We start from the raw sequence: 25,493 nt of genomic DNA, 5'->3' as shown, positions 1-25,493 counted from the left end.
TAACAACGCCACAACAGATAAATACATGTAACAAATACTTATCAGGTACTGCTCAGTGCTACAAAGAAAAATAAAGCAGGATGAAAGAGTTAATACTGAGTCAGGTTGAGGGGAAAGCGAGAGCAATTTTATGATGTAATATTTTTATCGAAACTCCAAAGAGGGATCAAGGATTCTGGCTATCTAGGGGAGGAACAGTCTAGGCAGAAGCCATTACAGAGGAACATACTTGGTGTGTTCAAGGAACACTAAGGAGTGTAAATAAGGCAGAACAGTTTTGAAGTGTGAGATGAAAATTAAGTTGTGGTTATGTTCTACTTGAGATGCTGCTAGAAATTCAGTGGTGTTAACCAGGTAAGCAGGTTTAGATGTATAAACTTAGAGTAAAGGGGAGAGAATTAAGGCTTAAACAACTGGATTATTTGTTGTTATTGTTCAGTCGCTAAGTTGTGTCCATCTCTTTGTGACCCTATAGCCTGTAGCACACCAGGCTCCTCTGTCCTCCACTGTCTCCTGGAGTTTGCTCAAGTTCATGTCCATTGAGTTGGTGATGCTATCTAATCATCTCATCCTCTGCTGCCCCCTTCTCCTGTTGCCTTCAGTCTTTCCCAGGTCTTTTCCAATGAGTCAGCTCTCACTTCAGGTGGCCAAAGTATCAGAGCTTCGGCTTCAGCATCTGTCCTTTCAGTGAATATTCAGTTTATTTCTTTTAAGATGGATTGGTTTGATCTTCTTGCAGTCCAAGAGACTCTCAAGAGTGTTCTCCAGCATCACAGTTCGAAAGCATCAGTTCTTCAGCACTCAGTCTTCTTTATGGTCCAACTCTCACATCTATACATGACTACCAGAAAAACCATAACTTTGGCTATACGGACCTTTGTTGGCAAAGTGATGTCTCTGCTTGTATACTGTCTAGGCTTGTCATAGCTTTCCTTCCAACAAGCAAGCATCTTTTGCTTGCTAATTTCATGGCACAGTTACCGTCTGTAGTGATTTTGGAGCCCAAGAAAATAAAATCTGTTACAGCTTCTACTTTTCCCCTTTCTATTTGTAATGAAATGATGGGACTGGTTGCCATGATCTTCGTTTTTTAAATGTTGAGTTTCAAGCCAGCTTTTTTACTCTTCTCTTGCATGCTCGTCAAGAAGCTCTTTAGCTTCTCTTCACTTTCTGCCATTAGAGTGGTATCATCTGCATGTCTGAGACTGTTGATATTTCTCCTGGCAGTCTTGATTCTAGTTTGTGATTCATCCAGCCCAGCATTTTGTGTGATGTACTTTGTGTATAAGTTAAGTAAGCAGGCTGACAATATATAGCTTTTCCCAATTTTGAACCAGTCCATTGTTCTGTGTCCAGTTCTAACTGTTGCTTCTTGACCTGCATACACGTTTCTCAGGAGACAGGTAAGATGGTCTGGTACTCCCATTTCTTTTAAGAATTTCCAAAAAAAAAAAAAGAATTTCCCACAATTTGTTTTGATCCACACAGTCAAAGGCTTTAGTATAGTCAGTGAAGCAGAAGTAAATGTTTTTCTGGAATTCCCTTGCTTTCTCTGATCCAGAAGATGTTGGCAATTTGATCTCTGGTTCCTCTGCCTCTTCAAAACCCAGCTTGTACATCTGGAAGTTCTCAGTTCACATACTGCTGAAGCCTGTCTTAAAGCATTTTGAGTATAACCTTGGTAGCGTGTGAAATGAGCACAGTGGTATGGTAGTAGAGACAAGCAGGAATGGTTATGGAAATAGGAGAAAGAACGTCATGTCCCAGAGGCTAAGTGAAGAGACATTCTCAAGACGTGGGGGGAGAGAGAAGCAAATCTCACATACTGCTAATAGGTTCAGGAAGGTGAGGGCTGACAATAACTATTGGATTTGGACATGTAAATCCCCCAAATTGAAGAGAGCAGTTTCAATGAACTTGTGAGGACAGATCCAGATTGGAGTGGGTTCAAAATAAAATGGGATGAGATGAAGTGCAAACAGTGAATTCAACCAACTTTTGGTGTAAAAAAGAGGGTGAAGAAATGAGGATATAAAGATGTATATTAAAAAGTTTTGCTTAAAAAGCATTATTAAAAATGTTCAAATCAAGGTACATACACCCACTTGAGATGGTTTTATATGATCCTTTCTGGTATAGTTTATCTATAGATGGCCAATAAAAGCTACAAGAAATGTTAACAGTGAAGTTGGTAATTTGGGACAAACTTGCATTTAATGCCAGTTATTCTAGTACATGGTCCTGGAGTCACTCATCTCTCATTCTTTATTGGTTATATCCCAGTTAAAAATCTTATCCTACCAATACATTCCTCTCTTTTCTTGCAAGACTTGTGACTGAGTATGCTCTGGTTAGGTGTGGTAGGATAAAGGTTGGCGAGGATTAATAGAAAGTTAAGGAAGTTTTAAATCTCTACCTTTAACATTATTTTAAATCTTGTATAGGAAGTTATTAAGTAGTTTATTTGGTAGGCATTAAGTAATTTATTCTGTTCCTTTTAAAAATTACAAACAATTTATTCTGTCAAAGTTTTTTTAATGCCTAGAAATTAAAAAAAATTTTTTGTAAATACTTCAAAGATTTGGAACCAATATAAGACAAAAATGTAGCATGAAAGAACAATAGACTAGCTTAAGTTTTTGTTTTCTTATATATTATATTTTTAAACTTTAGGAAATATAAGAAATAAATACCAAAATATAAGAATTAACACTGATAAAACTGAAAAGCAAGTTTTACTGTTTTTTTTTAAGCATCAAATCAGGTTTCATATTTTTCTTAAAGATAAAAATGAACAAAAGCTTCAGTTTTGTTACTAAAATTGCTCTTCAATTAAAAATGGGAGTAGATGTGCTCTACACGTAAAGTTATAGGTTCTGTAGTATTGCAGAACTGTGTTGATAAAGTGGCTTTGTGTATAAACCATCTCCATGTACATGTATCTTGTTTCAGTCCTAGTAATAAAGAAGATGTAGTTCTGTGAGCTGTAAAGAAACAATACTGTTTGAAAAGTGATCTCAAATAACTATCATCAGCACTGGCTGACATAGACAGTTGTCCACTATGTGTAGCTTGATCGGTGATATCATCATGTGAAATATGAGTTGGAGGCATCAGGTGTTCCTGTAGCTTAATTTAATGACTTGGGCTCAAGTTTATAAAATGCAGTTGGTCTTTCAATGTTGACCAGACAGTTTGCCTGCTGATTAATAGAAAACTACATTAACAGTAAAATTCCACTTATCTTTTATTTATCTGTCTTACCAAAGAGTTTTTTCTTTTCTATTTTTCTTTTTTGGATCAGAGTTCCAGCTGAGCCATCTTCTCTCTTATCAGTATCACCAAGTCACAATCAGGTAAAAAGAAAATTTTCCAGTTTGAGTTTCTTTTTAAATTAAGATGATTTTCTTCTTTTATAATACTTAAATTGCAGTTAATTCCCAAACATCTCTGAATTTTATTACCTGTCTCTTCAGTCTACAATTAACATAATATGTGCCCCTGAAACGAGTAGCAGTATTTTAGAGAGAAAATACCAGAGAGAAAATAAGAATTTATACTACATATCAGAACACAGTGCAGAAATGGGAAAAAATTAGCAATAAGCACATCTGAAGAAATGCTCAGTGAATGCAAAGTAAAAATGGCTTGGGTCAGCAGTAGTTTCCCAAAATTTATAAAGAATATTAGTAAGTTGATCTTTATTCCTGCGTGCATATGCAAAATGATCCTCTTGTTCCATTTTTCACAGACAGACCTGGAACTTCATCGGAGAAGAGAACAATTAGTAGAACGTACTCGGAGAGAGGCACAACTTGCTGCCCTACAGTATGAGGAGGAGAAAATAAGGACCAAGCAGATTCAGAGAGATGCTGTCCTGGACTTTGTCAAGGTGAGTTCTTTGGGTTCATTGAATGGTACTCCTAAAGTTTCTTAGAATTAAGTGCATATTTGTTTCATTGAGACTGTCAGGTTTTATTGTCTTCGTGGGGGAAAAAAATTGATAATCATAAGAATTTGTGAGTAAATAGTATAACTGTCTCCTGTTTGTGATTAGATTAACTGTCCTCAAAGGTAGATAGGCTTGAGGATAGTCTCTTACTCTTATTAACTAGCTGTCTGTCATTAGACGTATCACTTTACTGTCCAGCTGCTGTTTCCTAAACCTCTAGTGCATCATAAAAGTGAAAATGTTGTGTAAACTGTAAAGTGCCATGAAGATTTAAACTATCGTTACCTGAACCTATCACTCACTTTCTTACCTCAAAAATTTGCAAGGCTCACGGGCTTAATACTTTAGTCATCTTAGATTCTTTCCTTTCTGTTTCTCCCCAGCTACTCAGTTAATAATCCTTATTAATACTTCTGTTTTAAACAGACTCTGTAGTTGTCTCTAAATCTGGTTCACTTTTTTGGCCTGTGTTACTTACATCTTTTTGTTCTGCAATTACCTTAGTTTTTTTTTTTCTTTTTAAAATAATTATTTATATTTTCGCATGTTTAATATATGTCTCTCCCAGGAATTCCCTGGTGGTCCAGTGGTTAGGACTCTACGCTCTCACTGCCACAGGCCCTTGTTGGATTCCTGGTCAGGGAACTAAAATCCCACAAGCCTAGTGGCATGGCCCATATATATGTATCTGTCTCTCTTATTTATCTGTAAATTCCATGAAGAAAGGGACATGTTCTTTCTATCGTGTTTATTCACTGATGTTTCTCTAGGTCTAACCAAGCCTTCAGAAGCCTTAGCCAACAGTAAAGTTCATTCTCTGAGATCTGCTCTTACTGAAGTGGATCAGTGATGAAAGTAGCCAAATCTGAGCATCAGAAGACCACCCAGTGTATCTGATGCATGATCTCTGTAGTTCTGAGAAGCAAAAGAATAATTTAAAATAAGGGGTATGAAGGGGTGGGTGCGTGCGTGTGTGTGTGTGTGTGTGTGTGTGTGTGTGTGTGTGTAGGTGACTGGATAAATAAGGGGCTTATTGGTGGGTAAGTGAGAGTTGGTTGTGGGTGTGCTTGTATGAAAGGCTGATCAATTCTGAGCAATGATGAAAAGATTTTACTGCAGAACTTTATATAACTATGAAGGTTTCTACACTTGATCTGAGCTCAGAATTAAAAAAAAAAAAAAACAGTAAAGTTCAGTAAATACTTTTTAAATGATTGAACAGATGAATCACTCACCCTCTAATTGCTTTCTCTTGTTTCATAACTCTAGCCAAAGTGTATCTTCTTTAACTACCATACACATGATAAATTCTTATATTTTTTTCAAATGTATAAAGCCTGCAATGATGATATTTGATGCCCAGAGAGGATAAGAGTTTTCCTAAGGTTAAATACTCAGCTAGTAAGTGGCAGAGCAAAGATTCTAATCAAGATAGACTGAATAGAAAATGGAAATGAAGCGGATGGAAAAGTTTCTTTAAAAAAAAAAAATTTGATGGTAACTAGACTTACCATGGTGATCACTTTGATTTAGAAATATGAAATCATTATATTGTGTACCAGGAACTAATATAGTGTTGTTGATCAGTTATACTTCAAAAACAGACAAGCTCATAGAAAAAGAGGTCAGAATTGTGATTACCAGAGGCATGGCATGGGGGAAGGGGAATTTGATGAAGGTATCCAAAAGGTACAAACTTCCAATCATAAGGTAAATAAGAATTAGAGATGTAATGTATTAATACAGCATATATGTTAAATGTGAAAGTTGTTAAGAAAGTAAATCCTAAGAGTTCATCATTTCATCTTTTTTTTTTTCTTTTATTTTGAATCTGTATGAGATGGTAGATATCACTAAATTTATTATGGTAATCATTTCATGACTTCTGTAAGTCAGATCATAGTGCTCTCTGCCTTAAACTGATACAGTGCCATGTGTGAATTATGTGCTTAGTTGCTCAAGTTGTCTGACTCTTTGCGACCCCATGGACTGTAGCACACCAACCTCCTCTGTCCTTGGGCATTCTCCAGGCAAGAATACTGGAGTGGGTTGCCATGCCCTCCTCCAGGGGATCTTCCCAACCCAGTGATCGAACCCGGGTCTCCCACATTGCAGGCAGATTCTTACATCTCAATAAAACTGGAAAGAAAAAAGAAGGAGGGACAGGCTGGCTCAAATCCCTGGTCTATGACCAGAATGCTGTACTGACTCTCAGTTAATGATAATGGCTAACACATATTATGTCCTAAGTGTTCTATCCATTTTACATAAAATAACTCATTTAGCTTGCCATATGTAGAAGTCATATAACTAGTAAGAGATAATTACATTGTAGATAGCCTTGATTAAAGGTCAAATTGGAGTTTGATCTTAAACAGTTAGGCAGACAAGAGCAATTTTAGTTCTTAAGCAGGAGAAAAACATTAGAGGGAAGGTACTTCTGAAAAACTAATCTCATGTAAGAATATATTAAAAGATGAGGAAAGCAAGAAAATGAAATAGAGAGTAATTGCAGTAATTAGATGAAGGCATAAAACTAGACAATCTCTAAGTTTCCTAAGGAAAAGCCGTGTTGTCCAATGGTAAGGTCCTAGTATCAGAAATACCTAAATTTGAATCTAGCTCTGCTACTAGGTATATGCTTGACTTTTGGAAAGTTACTGAGCCGTTCTATGCCTTTATTTTCCTTATTTGTGTAATATTTAACAGTTAAATATCAACTACTTCAGAATAACTGTGGCTGCACCTAGTACTTTTGTTAGTATGGTATGTGCTACACCCCTTGCTACCACAAAGGGTTTTATAAAATAACAGTAAGAGTTTTTAGAAGAAGCATCATTATGTCCTATACATAGATGTGTAGTGAATGTTGAAAAATTATTGACAATGAATGGGGAACAAAAGGTTCCAAAGCAAGATTTTGAGGCTAAAAGAATGGTTTTGATGGGAATTAGCTTTGTGGAAAGAAGGTCAGATTTAGAGTCAGAAGACATTGGTATGAATCTGAGTTCTGCTGCTTACTTTGTGACCTTGCACAGACCGTACAAACTCTCTATCCTCAATTTTTTCATCTTTACAGAATATGATTATGGTGTTTATCTCACAGAATAAGAAGAATCACTTGAGATACTGTGTATAGGAACACATTGTAAAACACTCAGTGCAGATATTGTGAGATTATTAATTGATGTAATAACAGAAGTTAGCAAGTTAAATGAAAGAGCCAGTTATTACGGGAAATGGAAGGGTTTTTTTGGTTATGTTGAACGTAAGATGACAGTGGGGTTTCCAGGTAGAGAGTTTCCACAGACATTTGAAAATACAAGCCTGAAATTTGGCTGATGGGAGAGAGCTAAAGCTGTTAGCATTGGAGTAATATTTGAAGCCATTAGAGAAAGAATGATTTCATTGAGAAAATTTAGTGAGAAATCACTACTCTGTGAATATGTTTTTATCCGTGTACATATTTAAAAAAGCGTTGTTTTTAAATGTTCTGTTTATAGATGCTTTTATACACAGAAAAGTACTATATATCAGCTTACTGCTTTTCCGCATTTAAAATATAAGCTACTTAAGGAAAGGGTGGCATCTTGTAACCAATTAGTTTAGAAAAGTGTCATACATAAGAGATACAGAAATTAATGTGAGTGGTTATTTAATGAACAGAATTTTTCATTTCCAGTGTTCCAAATTCTAACCAACTTCCCTTTCTTGTGGGGTATATAGCAAAAAGCATCGCAAAGTCCACAAAAACAACACACCCCCTTAGTTGGTGAGGTAAGTTTATATAATCACCTTTCTTTGAAATTTTTTATTACTGCAATGAAAATGAAATAGTTTGCATGTGATTATCATATGTTTTTAGTGATCAAATTATTGGCATTTTCTTTTTTCTCTTCACAAAAATCTACTTACTAGGGAGAAAAAGACATGGGCCAGGAAGTTTATTACAATCTATAGATCAGGATTTTTTTTTTAATTTATACACATCCATCTGGAGGTTATTTATTACCCTCCTTGCTTCCCCGGCAGAGATATCATCTCCCTCATCCATTTTCAAAGCTATTGTGTAATGAGAGATGGTCCTGAGATCTGTATCTAACACAGGTGATTGGTGTCAGTATTAAACCAAAAGCTCTACATAGTATTTCCACTTCAGAGCTCATTTCCTAAGTGTGTATGTTATTGGTTATACTTTGTACACATTAATTTTATCATAAGTTGTGCATTTTCATTACAAATTGACATGTAAGATTAATTGCTTATTAACCTTTTTAAAAATCTGTGCACCTGTTTTGATCTGTTAAACTGATGCTTACTAAATGAGTATTTTTCTTGTAGTTGGCTTTTTAATTAGCTGTTTTCCTTTGTCTTTGCCTTTTTATTTTTTGAGTTTATGATCACTTCCTTAAGAATGCATTAACATGTTTTTTCATGTGAATGATGACTTTGTTTTTTGTAAAATAAGTTATTTGAAAACCTAACACATGGGGCTTTATAAGCATCAGTTTTCAGCACAGTGTTGTCGTAGCACAAGTGTTTCTAGATTGGTAAAATAATTGGAAATGTTTTAAATTATCCATTATAAAGTTTTTAAAATCTTAGACATATAATAACTATTTTTGTTCATTTATTTGAGAACTTGGGCATTGGTGTAACACCTGAAAGATTCACTCAAGCATCTTCAGTTGTCTTTTCTTCTCATGGTAATAACTATACAAACTTTTGACAGTCAGAATTTGATAAGTTAATATACTCTTCCTTTTTAAACCCAAATATTTCCTTCTTAATGATCCTTCTGGAATAATTCATTATATGAAACTAAAGCTCTTAGGAAAATGACATGTACACTTTAAAATTTCCAATTGTACCCTTGTTTTGTCTTGAAAGGTAATGAAGAGACGCTTGGAATAGGAGGCATGACTCTTGGGTTTATTATTTTTAATTTATCACTAGCTCACTAAATAAGCAGAAATTCTTTATATTATTGCTACATCTGTACTTCAGCTTTCTCTTCTTAGAACAGAGAATAATTTCCTCCTCACTTTAGATTAGGCAATAAAATCATATTTGAAATTGTTTAAGTTCTTTAGAAGAAAATCATTACTCACAACTTACTAGCTGTTATGACGCATGAAGTCTGAATGACTGTGAATGTGGTCCTGTATGTTGGCATCTTTACAAGTATATGTTAATATGTCTCTCTGCATGTGTATTTGTGAAATTCGTCGTGTGTGTGCATAGCTTGGTTTTGACACTGCTTCATTTTTCTCCACCTCTCCAGTGTCCCTTCCCATCCAGAAGGTCTCAACACACTGATGATAGTGCCTTGTTAGTGGTAAGAACCTTGCACAAAATGGAGTTTTACATTGCTGTAAGATTGGAGAATAGCTATTGTACTTTTCTTTCTGAATTGATCTAAATACCATAAAACATGATGAGCAGCATTACTGAATGCTTTACAAATAGTTAGAATGTCTCCCTACATTACTTTTCATGATTTACCCAGTATTCCAAGTATTCTGCAGATGTGATTCAAATACCTTTGTTAGTGTTCTCAAAAGTAAAACATCTGCATTGAGAACCATATTGGCTTCGTATGTGTGTTGGAGGAGAGGGCATAATATATTAGTTTTTAAAATGTAATTTCTAATTACAGATGTACGTTGTTAATCATTAATTTGTTTTGTGAGTCACCTGTATGATTAATGGTTCCCTTATTACTTCATGATGCTAATTATACAACTGTGTATTTGACACCCTATTTTATTATCTATTTTAAGCTACTGAAAATCCCAAACTTTAAAAAAAATACTTCCATCTCAAGATTATCCCTCCATACTCATTTTATGTTTTAAACTAAGGGAAACATTAACTTGGAATGCTATCTACTGATCTTTGTTAACATTAGTTTGCTTTTCCTTTTAAATTTTATTTGATTTTATTGAACACATTAGAAGATGCCGTAAAACACATTGGTTTACTTATTGTCTGTTTCATTAGCTGAAAATGAGTATAACACAAGAATTTTATTGAGAGCCTTATTTTTATCAGCTTTGCAAGAGGATTCTAACCATTTACACAATTGGTTTTCCCATCATGTTTTATGTTACTTTTTTCACTGTAGTATTGAAAAGCAGCAGTTCAAAAGCCTATTGTCTGTAGCAATTCCTGTCTTAGGAGCTGGTAACTGCTGCCTCTGTGCATGCTACTGCATGAACTACATACATCAGCATGAGATTTCTGTTACATAAACTTTCACTGTCAAAATCTCTGTGTTCTGCAATCATCATTTCCTTTATGATGGATAAAGCACATTTTAACTGGGCAGTCTTATAAAGAAATAAGCTTCTGGAGTTTTAGTTGAAGTTAATTGGCTTGAGAAGCAAATAATAAATTAATGTAGAAAAATACTGAGAGCCTGTGATGATCCAGACGCTGTACCAGCATTATTTCATTCATCCTCACAGCAGCCTAAAGAGCTAAGGGTAAACTTAACACCATTTTACAAATGATTACTGAGGCACAGAGTGTTTTGTCCAGATGTGATTTCTCCAAGATCACATAGCTAATAAGTACAAGGCTGGTTCAGATCTAGATCCAGGTGACTTAAAACCTGCATGAACACCGTGCTATGTTGCCTCCTGTACTATAATTGAAAACACTTTAGGGAACTGAATATGAGATTTAATAACACATACAGTAAGTGCTGAATGCCCAAACATTTTTATCAAGGAAAAAGTGGAATTTGGAAAAACAGCCACAAAATCCCCCCTTAGCGTGAAATTTGAAATTTCAGCCATTTTCAAACACGTACACTACTATTTTACTTAATAGTATTCATGTCTGGCGTAAATTAGATGGCCTTTAAAAGCAAGAACCATGTCTCAGATATTTTTGCATGCCAAATAGTGTCCAACATGTACACAAAGAGCCTTTTTTTAAATCATACCTCTCCTCTGGTCTTATCAAAACTACTCTTAAATGACGTAAGAGCTTAAGTATCATCTTCACACGGTAGAATAAAGTCCATATACTTCTTAACACGGTCTGCAAACCCTTTAGAATAAGTTGCAAACTTCTTAACATGGCCTTTAAGTTCCTGTGCACTCTGGCTATTATCTGTCTCTCATCTCTGGTCTCATGCTATGTCAGCATTTTTTTCTGCTCTACAGATATGAGAAACCCTTTTCCACCTCAGGATCTTTGCAAATGCTGTTCCCTCTGCATGCAATGTTGTTCATTCCCTGCATATACCCGTTGGTTGACTCCTACTGATCTATCTGGTATCAACTTAAATGTCACATGCTTAAAATGGCTTTTCTGCAACACTGCTTACCCCAAATCAGTTCTCCACTGTTACTTGTCTTCATAGTACTTTTAGGTGGGAGTTTATTGCTTTTTATATCCCTCCCCCAACGATAGACTGTTAGATTATAAATTTCATGGGCATGGGGATATTCTCTGTTGCATTTACCTATGTATACTCAATCCCTATCATAATTCCTGGGATACATTATTTATAATTACTAATAAGTAATTCCTGAATAATTTGGAAGTTTTATGTATTCTTTACATGTAATAATTGCTCATTTGTTAAGGTGGTCAAGTGGTTAGGATTAGGAGTTTTCACTGCAGTGGCCCAGGTTTAGTCCAGGGAACTGAGATCCTGCAAGTTGCATGGAATGGCTAAAATAAATTAAATCACAGTCAGGAAAAAAAGAAAAAGTTGTCAAAAAAAAATAGTTTCGTGATGAGAAGGTCTGATGATACAGCAAGTAAATGTTGAATTTGATTTAAAGACCTTGAAATATGGGATTTGATATAAGTATTAGAAATGTTTAATATCTGTTACACTAACATTCCTTTTCGGTTGCCCTTCAGGCTTTGTTGCTTTTGTATATGTTACATCTATGTCTAGCCCATTTCTAGATACTAGCAAGTATCTAGACTCATTTCACTTCCTCTTCTCTTCATTCCTTTTTTCCTTCTTTGCCAACTTAGTGCTAGATACTAGCAAAGATTTTGACTCATTTCACTTCCTCTTCTCTCCATTCATTTTTTTCCTCCTTTGCCAACATAGTTCCATTTAGCCTTTTTATACTTGAGATTGGGCTTCCCTGGTAAGCTCACATGATAAAAAAACCTGCCTGCAATGTGGGAGACCTGCGTTTGATCCCTGGCATTCAGTTCTTGGGTTGGGAAGCTCCCCTGAAGGAGAACATGGCAAACCACTCCAGTAGTCTTGCCTGGAGAATCCCAATGGACAGAGGAGGCTAATGGGCTACAGTCTGTGGGGTCTCAGAGTCAGACATGACTACGACTAGGCACACAGCACATACTTGAGATTGACAGTAATTCAAGTCCATTTTATTATAAAGAAGCCCAGGAAATCTAAACAAGTACAAGCATATAAAATGTAAGACTGCTGTCACAGTCTGTTCTTGGTACATTTCTTTCTTCACTTTTTTCTGCCTGAAGATAGATAATCTTACTGTGAGTATTACATGTTTTTTTTTTTTGCACACATGAAAAAAACATTGCTATCTATCAATTCATTAAAATTATAGTTGTATTTATTTTATTGACCATCTTACCTTTTTCTAAATACCACTTGTGTTCCTGTTCATTTATCCCATGATTCAGGTATTTGTGATCATAGTTTAATTTTTTTAATTATTTAACTTATAAAGACTTTAATATCTTTAAGCCTTTGGCATTTTTAACAGGTAAAATCCCACCCAAGCACCCTTTGTGATAGTCTTGTCTTCTCTGATTTCCATTCCCCACCAGTAAAAAAAAATTGTCATGTTTTGAACAGCTTTTATCTATAAAATTCTGTATAATAGATTATAACAGTATCTCTAATATATTTAACTAGTTGTATGTATTCATAGATTGGTGAAAGGATAAAAGATTCAAACAAAAGGAAAATTGTATGTTTTAGAGGTCATTTGGACTTTCACGGAAGCAGAAATGAAATGCTGGTTCATCCTTAAGGTGTGATGCAAAACCCTTACATCCTGGCATTTCACTCCAGAGCCATTAAACTGAATTATAATAAGTCTAATTTGGATTAATATTGAAAAAATATTGCCCTTATTCATGCCAGTTCTGGTCAGTTAAAATGAACTCTTTGACTGGATTTGTTTCCCTTGTTATAGGAATAGCACAGGAGTCATTTGTTTCTAAGGCTGTTTTGCTATTAAAAAAAAAATTACGTTCTATTTTATTTCTATATTAAATCTTATCTTTCACTTCTTGATTAATGTGGTATGGGGTATTGAAATAGTTGAATTAAAGGTGGAGAAACTGTGTTAAATTACAGGCCTTTTCTCCCAGGTATTCTCTTTCTGCCCTGTCAGTGTCTTAGTGAACCATTTGAAAGTTTGTCAGTGACCTTTCCTTTTCTGCTTTTACTGAGAAGATCTGCCTGCCTGCCTGCCTGTCTGTCTGACATTTTCTAACATAAATGCTGCCTTCTGTTTCTTCTCATTTTCTTTTGCAATTTAGTCGCTGTCAGGTGTGAATCAAGTGGGTTATGCTGCTCCCCTGCCTCCTGCTTCTGCCTTCAGGCCTCTTCAGGTATCCGTATATCTCGTTATTGTAATTTACCAGGAATTTTTGCAAGTTTTATTATGCCAGAAACATAGAGCCTTCATTCATTCTTTATATTGAGATTTTGCTTGAAATATTCTAATTTTATTATCAAAGAATTTTTTGATCATGAGTTTACTTTGTAACTTTGTTACTATTTTACTTTGATCATGAGTTTTTATTTGAATTAACTCTGTTGGCTAAGTGCATGCGAAATAACTTGAGTCCCAGTCTCCCAAACTGGGAGACTGTCCGCTGCCAAAACCCTTTTATAGCAGGAGTCAGTAAGCTGTGGTCCCTAGGCCACCTGTTTCTGTTTTATTGACACACAGCCACTCCCATGTGTCTATGGCTGCTTTTGTGCTTAACTAGGAAGTTACAGTGGAGATCATATGGCCTGTAAGTCTAAATTAAAAACCTGTGGTGTTTTATTTTTTGAAGGCTTCCCTCTAAGGATGATAATTCCATGCTTATTATCATTTGATACATAAATGATTAATAATCCTCATTGTCAACCAGGTCCTCTCCTTGTCTAACTTATATATGTCCTCCTGTGATTTACACCTCACCTGTTTCTTCTTTTCTTTTCAGAGTGGAGATTTTCTAGTTATTTAGTAGTTCTTATGTAGGGAGAATCTTTATAATTGAAAATTATTTTGATGCCTCCCTTGTCTTATCTGTAAGTTAAGCTTTGGCCCTTTTATGTACCTTTCCTAACCTGTTTGTCCTTATGGACTTTCACAAGTTCTCTGCCCTCCATTTTGGCTCCATGGTCCCCCTCATTAGAGCCCATGTGGTGCTGAGCATGAAACCAGGGTTATTCTCATCTTTACCTGAGTGTTAGGTTGGGGTTTCCCTTTTCAGTTGTTCATTTTACTCAGTACCCACTGTAATTCTCAAATGTTTTAATTATACTCCTAAATGATAATAATTTCTAAGTATTGTATCTTGTTTTCCTGCTTAATTTTTATTTGTGAACATTTAAAATTTTCTAGCTTACCAGAAGGCAGTGGCACCCCACTCTAGTACTCTTGCCTGGAAAATCCCATGGACGAAGGAGCCTGGTGGGCTGCAGTCCATGGGGTCGCTAAAAGTCGGACACGACTGAGCGACTTCACTTTCACTTTTCACTTTCATGCATTGGAGAAGGAAATGGCAACCCACTCCAGTGTTCTTGCCTGGAGAATCCCAGGGACGGGGGAGCCTGGTGGGCTGCCATCTTTGGGGTCGCACAGAGTTGGACACGACTGAAGCGACTTAGCAGCAGCAGCAGCAGTTTACCAGAATACTTTCAGAATCTAGAGTCATGTCCTTCCAGATGCTAACTCCAGCTTACATCTGTAAACCTGATAAACCTTCTTTCTGGTTCTTATTGAAGCTACTCATACCTGAATGACTCCTGAAAAAACTTTCTAATTCTCTTCTATATTAACCTTTTGCTAGCCTTTCTCAGTATGTTCCTTATTTGAACAACACAGAAAATTATCTGAGGGACTGTTTTCAAAATTCTTTCAAGGAAGGTATATAAGAGAAAAGTTAATTTGTTACAGTCAGGGTATCAGCATGGTTTGAGCTAATTATTTTATATACTGGAATGCAAATCAGTTAGACTTACAGTTTCAATAAAAATATATTTTAAAAAGTCCCCATTTTATAAGTCCCCTCTAATCTGGCTTTGTTTTCCATTACACCCAACTGCATTTTATCTTTTGGTACTTCTGGAGGTGAGAATATTGGCTGCCATTCAGTGGAATGTGTTTCAGCTCTTCCTTACCTAGTTCAGTTCAGTTGCTCAGTCGTGTTGCACTCTTTGCAACCCCATGGACTGTAGCACACCAGGCCTCCCTGTCCATCACCAACTCCTGGAGTTTACTCAAACTCATGTCCATTGAGTCGGTAATGCCATCCAACCATCTCATCCTCTGTCGTCCCCTTCTCCTCCCACCTTCAGTCTTTCCCAGCATCAGGGTCTTCTCAAATGAGTCAGTTCTTCGCATCAAATGGCCAAAGTATTGGAGTTTCAGCTTTAACATCAGTCCTTCCACTGAATATTCAGGACTTATTTCCTTTAGGATGGACTGGTTGGGTCTTCTTGCTGTGTAAGGGACTCTCAAGAGTCTTCTCCAACACCACAGTTCAAAAGCATCAATTCTTCGGCACTCAGCTTTCTTTATGGTCCTACTCTCACATCCATACATGACTACTGGAAAAAACATAGCTTTGACTAGACGGACCTTTGTTGGCAAAGTAATGTCTCTGCTTTTTAATATGCTGTCCAGGTTGGTCATAACTTTTCTTCCTAGGAGCAAGCGTCTTTTAATTTCATGACTGCAGTCACCATCTGCAGTGATTTTGGAGCCCCAAAAATAAAGTTTGTCACTGTTTCCAGTGTTTCCCCCTCTGTTTGCCATGAAGTGATGGGACCAGATGCCATGATCCTTATCTAGTAGAGTTGCCTGTTAACTTTATCATTTTATTTCCTAAATGTGTTAAAAGTTTCTAATGTATCTCACAGTAATAGGTCTTTTAAATGTTTTTTTCCCCTCTGTATCTGGAATAATCTCTACTTCTTATGTTTTTCAATGTGTACCATTGGTTCTTCAACAGGTCTTTGTTTAGCTAACTAGCTTTCTCCTTCCTATTTCATATTCTTTGAAGATAAGGATAGTCTTTTGTTCCCTTATAAAGATATCCAGCTTTTGCCTCGCTTGCCTGTTCATTCCCTTTACTAGTGCCTGTTGCTTTTACTTTAAACTTGTTATTTAAATTCCCATTTCTTCTCCGCATCCTAAATTTTGTTTACTGGCATCTTTATACTTGATGAACATATTGTCTTTTTCACTAATGAAGATGTGATACAGTTCTTCACTCAAGAATGCAGCTTACTTTTTAAGTCTTAATTCTTGGCCTGAGAGTATAAAATCAAGGAATCATTACCTCAGAATTGTCTTTCAGGTCAGTCCAGTAATTTTCTCAACAGCATGGCTTCTGTTTATTATTTATTTATAGCAGTTAAAATTTCCTTTCATCATTAATTTCACCTACCCAACTACAATTTGAGATAAAAGATTTCTGAAAATACTGAAACCCAAAAGGGAGAAAAAAGCATGGGAGTGTGTATATGCGTATGGGAGTGTGTACATGTGTATGTTGTGTTTTAAAGTCGTTCTGTTCAAAAATGTCTCAGTTATCATAAATTATTGAGTATAATTCATTAATCATTTAATATAACTTGATATCAAGTCCTAAAAAACGTTAATTCTAGCTTTTGTTGATTTTACTTCTCTGCCATGTCTTTAATATCTTTAACCCAGCTAACCAATACTTCTTTTTTAATTAGCTTAACTTCAGTCCCTTTTTTTAGGTATACCTTATACCAGTTGAGCTACTTCTCTCTCCTTTATAGTTCCTTTGGTCAATAAATTAAAAAGATTTTGGATTCAAATACTAGTCTCAAAATACAGATATCATCTTGCACCATCTTATTTCCTAGATGAAATGAAGAAATCTTCATTACTCTTTCTTAAAACATTATTTGAGGAGTAGAGGAGAAATACTTTAGAAAGTATCCCAGAAAAACACTATTGTAAAATAAAATTCTATTCTCTCCTATACATTTCCCAATAAAATTTTCTGCCTTAGGATGATTTAATTTTTCACAGTCTTAGGAAAGACCTGTTTGTTACATAATAGGACTATCTTTAGAGAATGTGTTACTTAAATCTTATATTCTCTAGAACCAAGTAAAAGATTTGGCATTAAAAAATACTCAAAATTAATTTATTATACCAAATTCTCATTTCTGAATTTTATTTTGAATAGAGTTGCATGGTTTTTTTTTATAATCCCTAAGTTACCACAAATGTGGAAAGTACCTCTTCTTGAATAATAAGTATTGATGTATTTATTTCTCCACAGAATGATGACAGATCTAATGCTGTATCAAATTCACCTACAACAGAAACAGGTAATAGACACAAAAGTACAATTAACCACATCCTTATTATAATTCTTTACCAGAGTTTTCCTGATAAATTCCTTCTTAAATGGCAGTGGCTTCCTTTTCTGAGAAATCAGGCACAAATATGGGAACTCTGCACATTTTTCATTTTTTAATTCAATTGGTTGTTCAGCTACTCAGCCTTTTGATACAAAAAAATGAGTATTTGCTAGCAGGGCTATAGGTTGGCACAAGACTATTTAATATATTAACATTCATTCTGTCTTTATTGATAACACCAAGAATAACATGACAGTTAAAAATACATACATGAAACTTGGCTGGTGGTCCAGTAGTTAAGAATCACCTTTCAATGCAGGGAGTGTAGGTTTGATCCCTGGTTGGAGAACTAAGGTCCCACATGTCGTGGAGCAGCTAAGCCCACACACCACAACTAGAGTGAAAGATTCAAATAAACAGGGAATTCCCTGGTGGCCTAGTGGTTAGGATTCCAGGCTTTCACTGCCATGGTCTGGGTTCAGTCCCTGGTTGGGGAACTGAGATTCCACAAGCCATGTGGTGTGGCCTAAAAAATAAAAATACATACAAACAGCCCTCCTGTTTTCAGGGTTACTTTTCTGTACCAGATTTTTCTATTAATAAAATTATTATTTTATATCATTGCAACATTTAACATTTCTTTTTCATTTATCATTTATTGAACTTTTGTCACGTCTATTATTATATTTAATTTTTTTCCATCTCCTTTAATTTTATTTTGCTTTTCCATGCTGATTCAGCTCATCATTCCCCTGCATATTCTTTTCCTGCTGCTATCCAGAGAAACCAGCCCCAGCGCCCTGAAAGCTTCCTTTTCCGAGGAGCTGTCAGGACAGAAACAAATAAAGGTAGGTGGTAGTGACTAAAAGAGGGATAGGGGTGGAGGTGGTTATACAATGACATTAACTGTTAACATGCTTTTAAATTTCTCCCCTGGGAATTCCTTGGCAATCCAATGGTTAGGATTCGGTGCTCTTACTGCCAGGGCCCGGGTTCAATCCATGGTCAGGGAACTAAGATCCTGCACCCTGTGTGGTGTGGCCAAACAAAAACAAAACACAATAATAAACTTCTACCCTATGGTGTCACTGAGACAAAGTTTTAAGCTCTGCATTTGTCTGTGATCTCACTGACATTAAAGGAAAAGAATCTTAATCTTGCTCAAATTCATTTTGTTCAGAAAGTTTCTTAGTATCACCTAAAAGCAGGTTATAGTGTTTGAACAAAAAAAAATACTCTTTTAGGGTTTCAGGGAATGAATGTCTCTCCTCCCTATAACGTCCTCTTAGATTTTTCCATTGGTAAAAGCTGTCTATATTGTTAAAGAAATGAATCAGTAATTTAAAAACAGATCTACATAGTCTCATGGTTTTTAGTTAATATGGCAAATCTCTGCTTATCCCCAAAGAAGTTACCTAAACATGGAAACAAGACATTTCACTCCCAAAATTACTGTTAATGTAACTGATAGGTATAGTGAGATTTAAACTCAAACCAGAGGTGTGCTGCTGGTGGGACTGTAAATTAGCATAGAAAACTGTTTACATTATCTGCTTATGCTGAATACTTGTTGAGTTGGTCAGGTAGTTCACTTGGTTTTAGATAAAAATAAAATAAATTTTTCATTTTCATGAAGAACTTTATTGAACAAACTTTTGGCCAATCCGATGTATCCTATGAATAGCAACTTTGCTTTCTGAAACATGTAATATCTATACCAAAAGATGTGTACAAAAATATTCATAGCAGTGTTATTCATAATAGCCCCAAACTGAATGTCCATCAACAACAATACAATGGATACATAATTATGGTATGTTTGTACAATAGGATACCAAATAGGCAATGAAAATGAACAAGGTAATACATACAACAATGTGAATAAATCTTATAATGTTGATCAAAAAGATGCCAAACCCAAAAGCATACACACGTATAATATGGTTTTATTTATAGAAAGTTCAAAAATGGACAAAACTAATCTGTGGCATTAGAAGCCAGGAAGTTTACATAGTTAGAACCCATGGTGTTAGAAATAACTCTTGGGTACCAACGGGCAGAGAACAGGAGAGAGTCTCCTGGGTGTTGGTAATTTTCCATTTATTGATTTGCTTGTGTCTACTTTGTGATGATAATTTATTGAGAGCTCTTTGCTTATGATTTGTGTAATTTTGGGGGGTGTGATATTCAATAAAAACACTTTTAAATGGATGTGATCAAACACAAAATAGTTGAGCCCAATGGATAATGGATATTTGGTAGTTTTTCATACTATTCTCCCTATTATTGTGCATATTTTTAAATTTCCATTATAAAATCCTTCTTTTAAAAAGGCAATACAGAAGTAGAAAGTGCTGTACTTTCAAGGAAACTGATCGGGCGGATCTGAGTATTTTTGCAACGCTAGCAGTCGCTTTTCTGTCTCACATATCAATATTTTTTAGGTCATGCTTCACCCCTCCTTTCATCTTCTGTACCAACCACTGATTTGAAAGATCCGGTAACAAGACAGAATTCAAGACAGAGAGAAGAAGAGCTAGAATTAATAGATCAACTACGGAAAGTATATACATTGCCTTTGAGTTAAACTTTCTTAAGTGATATTGCTATAACCCATGATCCTGGCATCACTTTTTCATTTGACTTACACATTTTTAATAGAATCAACAACTGTCCATTGTGTGATGAGTTTTTTCAGCTATTTACTAGGAAAATGAGATGGGTTACTCCATAAAGCTCAACCCCTGGCCCTACTTATTTAAAATTTTTTTCTGCTTCAATGTAGAGAAATCTTGTTAGAGTTAATAAAAATTAATGTATATGTGCACATATATATACCACACTTACATCATATGTAGTGTTTATTTTAAAATTGTATCTAGTTTTTTGTTTTTTAATCAGAAAATTGTAAATGAATTCTGTTGTGGAACTTGGCAGCACTGTCACCTGACTGCCATACATATATACATACATTGACCGTACACATACATATGTATATGTGTGTATATAATATTGGATCTCCTTAAATTATTGTCTTAGGATAGAAAGATAAAATAAGAGATTGTGGTACTTAAGTTATTTGCTTTTTATCTTGATTTTTAGCATATTGAGTACCGGTTGAAGGTATCTCTGCCTTGTGATCTTGGAGCAGCTCTAACCGATGGTGTCGTTCTTTGCCATTTAGCCAATCACGTGCGGCCTCGATCTGTCCCAAGCATTCACGTTCCCTCACCAGCTGTAGTAAGTTTAATGCTTAAAAAAAGTTGGCTCTTCACCAGACATTTGTTAAGAGGCAGGCATTATGCGAGTGCTAAGGATACAAATATGAATAGAGTCTAGCCCCTGCCTTCTGGGTCTTCTGCTAGAGAAAAAACAGGCCTGTAAACAGTAACTTACATCTGTGTGCTATTATAAAAGAGTTGGGTCAGACGTGTGCTATGGGAATACAAAAAAGGGACCACTTCAGTGCTGCCTGGAAAGTTCAGGAAAGCCTTGCCAGCAGAGGAAGAGGTAAAATTTGAACTAATTCTTTAAGTATGAGTAGAAATTTGCCAGCATTACAGAGAGGGAGAACGTCATCCTGGACATAGTATTCCGAGATTAAAAAGCTAAGGAAGATCATGGCATATTAAAGGAATAACACCTTACCCCTAAATATTTCTGAGAATGTCCTAGGTCACTTTGCTCTTACCCATAGCTTGAAGCCAGGGATTGTAGGATGTGGGCGCTAGACCCTGTTGGTGGCAGTGGGATATGATTCATTCAGAGCTCCCTGTGGGATCAGCCCGAAACTGAGAAGAGACAGCTGTGAGCCCTTAGCAGCCAGCAGGGAGTCGGGGTAGGAAAGGAGGATTGATGCACTGGCTGAGTAGAGACATTGGATGAGACACCAGTAGCATTCACAGGTGATATTTGCATATCCCCCGTTGTTCCAAGAATATCTTTTCATGGCTGTTCTGCCTCCTGTCCCCTCACCAATACACAGACACACAGCAGGATATAATCAAAGTTTCCACATTGCATTGATTATTATTTGATGCTGTGACATCTCTTTTGATGAGTCTGAATGGATACTGTGCATTTGTAACAAGCTTAGCAGTGTCTAACCTTTTCAGAATCTCATTTTCTGGCCATGCTTCCTGATACAAATCCTTTAGTCTTAATGCAGTTGTATCCAGGCCTCTGGATTGCCACTCAGGACGTTCATCTTGCTGCCTCTCCAGATGCAAATCGTTTAAGCCTCCCAAGGACCTTTTATTCTAATTATAAAAGCTGCTTTGTTACCAAGGTCCCAGGAGACTGATATGGCCCTTTTCCCTCTAGCACATCCAAAAATAGAGTCATGCATTTGCTTCTAAGGAAAATAGGTGGCCAATTTTTATTTAGTGACCTCAGAAAACAGGCTTTTGGCTTTGTGTAGAAAAGACAAAGAGGAGTAACAGTACTGCCAAGTCAACTATGCTTCCAAGACTTGAAAGACTTGGTTTGGGTCCTGAGGTGGTGATTAAGAGAATAGGAATTGGCATGCTATTTGGCCATGCCAGAAAGGGAAGGGCTTATTCATACTTTGCATTCTTCCCAGTTTCTGTCAACTGAGTTAAGAAACATAATATTTTTTAATAATAAAAAAGAAGTCTGTCATTCTTCATATATTCCAGGGAAATACTTAGGAAGTAGCAAGGAGCTCATGTGGAAAGTGAAATTTGAGAGTACAGGTGACTGAGGATCTTTATCTTGATCACTCAAACAGAGTACCTTTCATTTAAGCATGTAAAATACATATAGGAAAAATAAAACTATTTTATAAATGTTAAACCACTTAGAGAAATTAAACACATGGACCTTGTTTATCAAAGAAACAGGGATATAACATTAAGTTTTGTTGTTGTTCAGTCCCTGAGTCATGTCCAACTCTTTGCGACCTGATGGACTGCAGCACGCCAAACTTCCCAGTCCTTCACCATCTCCCAGAGCTTGTTCAAACTCATGTCCATTGAGTCAGTGATGCCATCCATCCATCTTGTCTTCTGTCATCCCCTTCTCCTCCTGCCTTCAATCTTTCCCAGCATCAGGGTCTTTTCTAATGAGTCTGCTCTTCACATCAGTTGGCCAAAGTATTGGAGCTTCAGCTTCAGCATCAGTCCTTCCAGTGAATATTCAGGATTGATTTCCTTCAGGATTGACTATTTGATCTCTTTGCAGTCCAAAGGACTCTCAAGAGTCTTCTCCAACACCACAATCGAAAAGCATCAATTCTTTGGCACGCAGCCTTTTTTATGATCCAATTCTCACATCATACATGACTACTGGAAAAACCACAGCTTTGGTGAGATGGACCTTTGTAGGCAAAGTAATGTCTCTGCTTTTTAATATGCTGTCCAGGTTGGTCATAGCTTTTCTTCCAAGGAGCAAGCATCTTTTAGTTTCATGGCTGCAGTCACCATCTGCAGTGATTTTGGAGCTGAAGAAAAAGTCTGTCACTGTTTCCACTGTTTCCCCATTTATTTGCCATGATCTTCATTTTTTGAATGTTGAGTTTTAAGCCAGCTTTTTCACTGTCCTCTTTCACCTTCATCAGGAGGCTGTTTAGTTCCTCTTTGCTTTATGCCATAAGGGTGGTGTCATCTGCATTATCTGAGGTTATTGATATTTTTCCCAGCAATCTTGATTCCAGCTTGTACTTCATCCTGGCATTTCACATGATGTACTCCGCATATAAGTTAAATAAACAGGGTGACAATATACAGCTTTACTCCTTTCTCAATTTTGAACCAGTCTGTTGTTCCATGTCCAGTTTTAACTGTTGCTTCTTGACCTGCATACAGGTTTCGCAGGAGGCAAGGAAGGTGGTCTGGTATTTCCATATCTTGAAGAATTTTCCAGTTTGTTGTGATCCACACAGTCAAAGGCTTTAGTGCAGTCAATGAAGCAGAAGTAGATGTTTTTCCAGAATTCTTTTGCTTTTTCTATGATCCAACAGACATTGGCAAATTGATCTCTGGTTCGTCTTCCTTTTCTAAATCCAGCTTGTACATCTGGAAGTTCTTGGTTCATGTACTGTGAAGCCTGGCTTGGAGAATTTTGAGCATTACTTGGCTAACATGTGAAATGAGTGCAGTTGTGCGGTAGTTTGAACATTCTTTGGCATTGCCCTTCTTTGGGATTGGAATGAAAACTGACCTTTTCCAGTCCTGTAGCCACTGCTGAGTTTTCCAAATTTGCTGGCATGAGTGCAGCACTTTAATAGCATCATCTTTGAGGATCTGAAATAGCTCAACTGGAATTCCATCACGTCCACTAGCTTTGTTCATAGTGATGCTTCCTAAGGTCCAGTTGGCTTTGGACTCCAGAATGTCTGGCTCTAGGTGAGATGTTGGCTTCCATGCCTGATGCTTAAACCAGCAGATGAATTTGAACAGCTGAGTTTGTTAACCACTTTGGGAAATGGGATCATATTTCTTTCTCACAAGATAACCCACTTGGCAAAAAAAATTTATCACTTTAGGTCATGCAGTGCAGCTATGTTCTAGTCATCAGAGATATTTTCAGAAAAACAAGTTTAGTAGTGATTTTCCTATGGGAAATTTTCACCTTTTGGAAAATGGTTCTTTAATCCAATCTTTTAAAATTCAAATATTTAAATTTAATCATTGAATAGCGACGTGATACATCTGTAGTATATTTATGGGCAAAGGCTGTTGATTTTATTATTATTATTTTCTTTAAAAAGACTGAAAGAAAATGAACCAAAGTGCTAACTGTGATTATACTTGATTGACTGACCTGTAGGTAATTGATTTTGCTATTCCTCCACATTTTCTTTGGTGTATATTTTAAAGTGGAAAAAAATCGGACAGCCATCCTCCTAAAATTTCTCTGTTTAGTACTTGCTTTATAAAAATCAAAGCCCAGTGTCTATAAAGTAGGGAGTGGCATACTATGAGCCATAGGCCAGTACCTATTTTTGTAAATAAAGTTTTATTAGGACAGTCACTCACTTGTTTATATATTGCCTATGGTTGCTTTCAGTCTCTTAGCAGATTTGAATGGTTGCAACAGATCATATCGCCCTGAGGCCTAACATGTTTATTATCTGATCTTTAAGAAAAAGTTTGCTAACCCTCCAATCTAGAACATTGAATTTATGAAGCCACTGGCAGGAGTGTTTTTAGTTAGCAAATTTTTTTAAACTTTGCTGATAATACTGTTTTCTTTGTTTTGCAGCCTAAATTAACAATGGCAAAATGTAGACGAAATGTGGAGAATTTCCTAGAAGCTTGCAGAAAAATCGGTGTACCTCAGGTAATAAATCTTATTTCTTATGTTTACATAAGAAATAAATAAATTTGGGTATTACATTCCTAAAATCTTTTAGAAATGCCAGTATTTAATATCTTATAGGATAGTACTGTGCTAAGCTGATAATTACTAACATGATTGTATTACTACAGTCAGTCATTATGCTTTTGATCAGTTTTCCTTAATTATTTCCAAGAACCCAGCAAAGAAATAATATACATATTAATTAACTTCAATGTTATAGTAAGTAATTAGTGCCAAGTAATCAAAAATAGTTATTTTGAAATTTTCTAAATATCCCCACTTGCTCATTGACTTGTAGACAACTTCATACACAGTAAAGGCTATGCTTCAGAATATGTGCTTCTTAGACTAAGAATGCTTCAGTTGGCTTCAGTTTTTTAACACTTGCTTTAATACTTTTAAAAAATGTTTATTTTGAAATAACTTTAGACTTTGAGAAATGTTGCAAAAATGGCACAGATAGATGACAATATACAGTTCACCTGTATATTCAACTATATACAGGTTCCTGGACTGTTAACATAAGCATAAACATAGTATGTCATCCAAAGTAATAAACACCTAGACAGCGTTGTTGACTAAGCTACAGATTTTACCAGCTTTTCCTACTAAAGCTCTTTG

General features: G+C 36.0%; 1 protein-coding gene and 2 non-coding genes across 13 annotated transcripts in view; all 3 read left to right on the top strand.

Annotated features, from left to right (window-relative positions):
• Window positions 1–25,493, top strand: part of LRCH3 (leucine rich repeats and calponin homology domain containing 3) — a 107,852-nt gene that overhangs the window by 73,348 nt on the left and 9,011 nt on the right. For 2 of the 11 annotated variants that reach the window (XM_027536787.1, XM_027536765.1), the window contains exons 11-20: window positions 3,305–3,356; window positions 3,752–3,892; window positions 7,679–7,729; window positions 9,237–9,290; window positions 13,466–13,537; window positions 17,468–17,516; window positions 18,290–18,397; window positions 19,994–20,112; window positions 20,652–20,789; window positions 24,774–24,851. In XM_027536787.1, coding sequence (XP_027392588.1) covers window positions 3,305–3,356; window positions 3,752–3,892; window positions 7,679–7,729; window positions 9,237–9,290; window positions 13,466–13,537; window positions 17,468–17,516; window positions 18,290–18,397; window positions 19,994–20,112; window positions 20,652–20,789; window positions 24,774–24,851 — 862 coding nt within the window. The remainder of the gene's footprint in view (window positions 1–3,304; window positions 3,357–3,751; window positions 3,893–7,678; window positions 7,730–9,236; window positions 9,291–13,465; window positions 13,538–17,467; window positions 17,517–18,289; window positions 18,398–19,993; window positions 20,113–20,651; window positions 20,790–24,773; window positions 24,852–25,493) is intronic. The other 9 variants (XM_027536824.1, XM_027536796.1, XM_027536853.1 and 6 more) reach the window with 5 other exon arrangements.
• Window positions 4,794–4,873, top strand: LOC113899675. Its single transcript, XR_003512954.1, has one exon. It is a non-coding gene; the product is annotated as a small nucleolar RNA U2-19 (small nucleolar RNA).
• On the top strand, window positions 5,044–5,115 carry LOC113899660. Its single transcript, XR_003512952.1, has one exon. It is a non-coding gene; the product is annotated as a small nucleolar RNA U2-30 (small nucleolar RNA).

This window comes from Bos indicus x Bos taurus, chromosome 1 (assembly GCF_003369695.1).
Source record: "Bos indicus x Bos taurus breed Angus x Brahman F1 hybrid chromosome 1, Bos_hybrid_MaternalHap_v2.0, whole genome shotgun sequence".
Classification (NCBI taxonomy): Eukaryota; Metazoa; Chordata; class Mammalia; order Artiodactyla; family Bovidae; genus Bos; species Bos indicus x Bos taurus.
The sequence above is the reverse complement of the archived record's forward strand: the minus strand, read 5'-3'. Positions and strand labels throughout refer to the sequence as shown.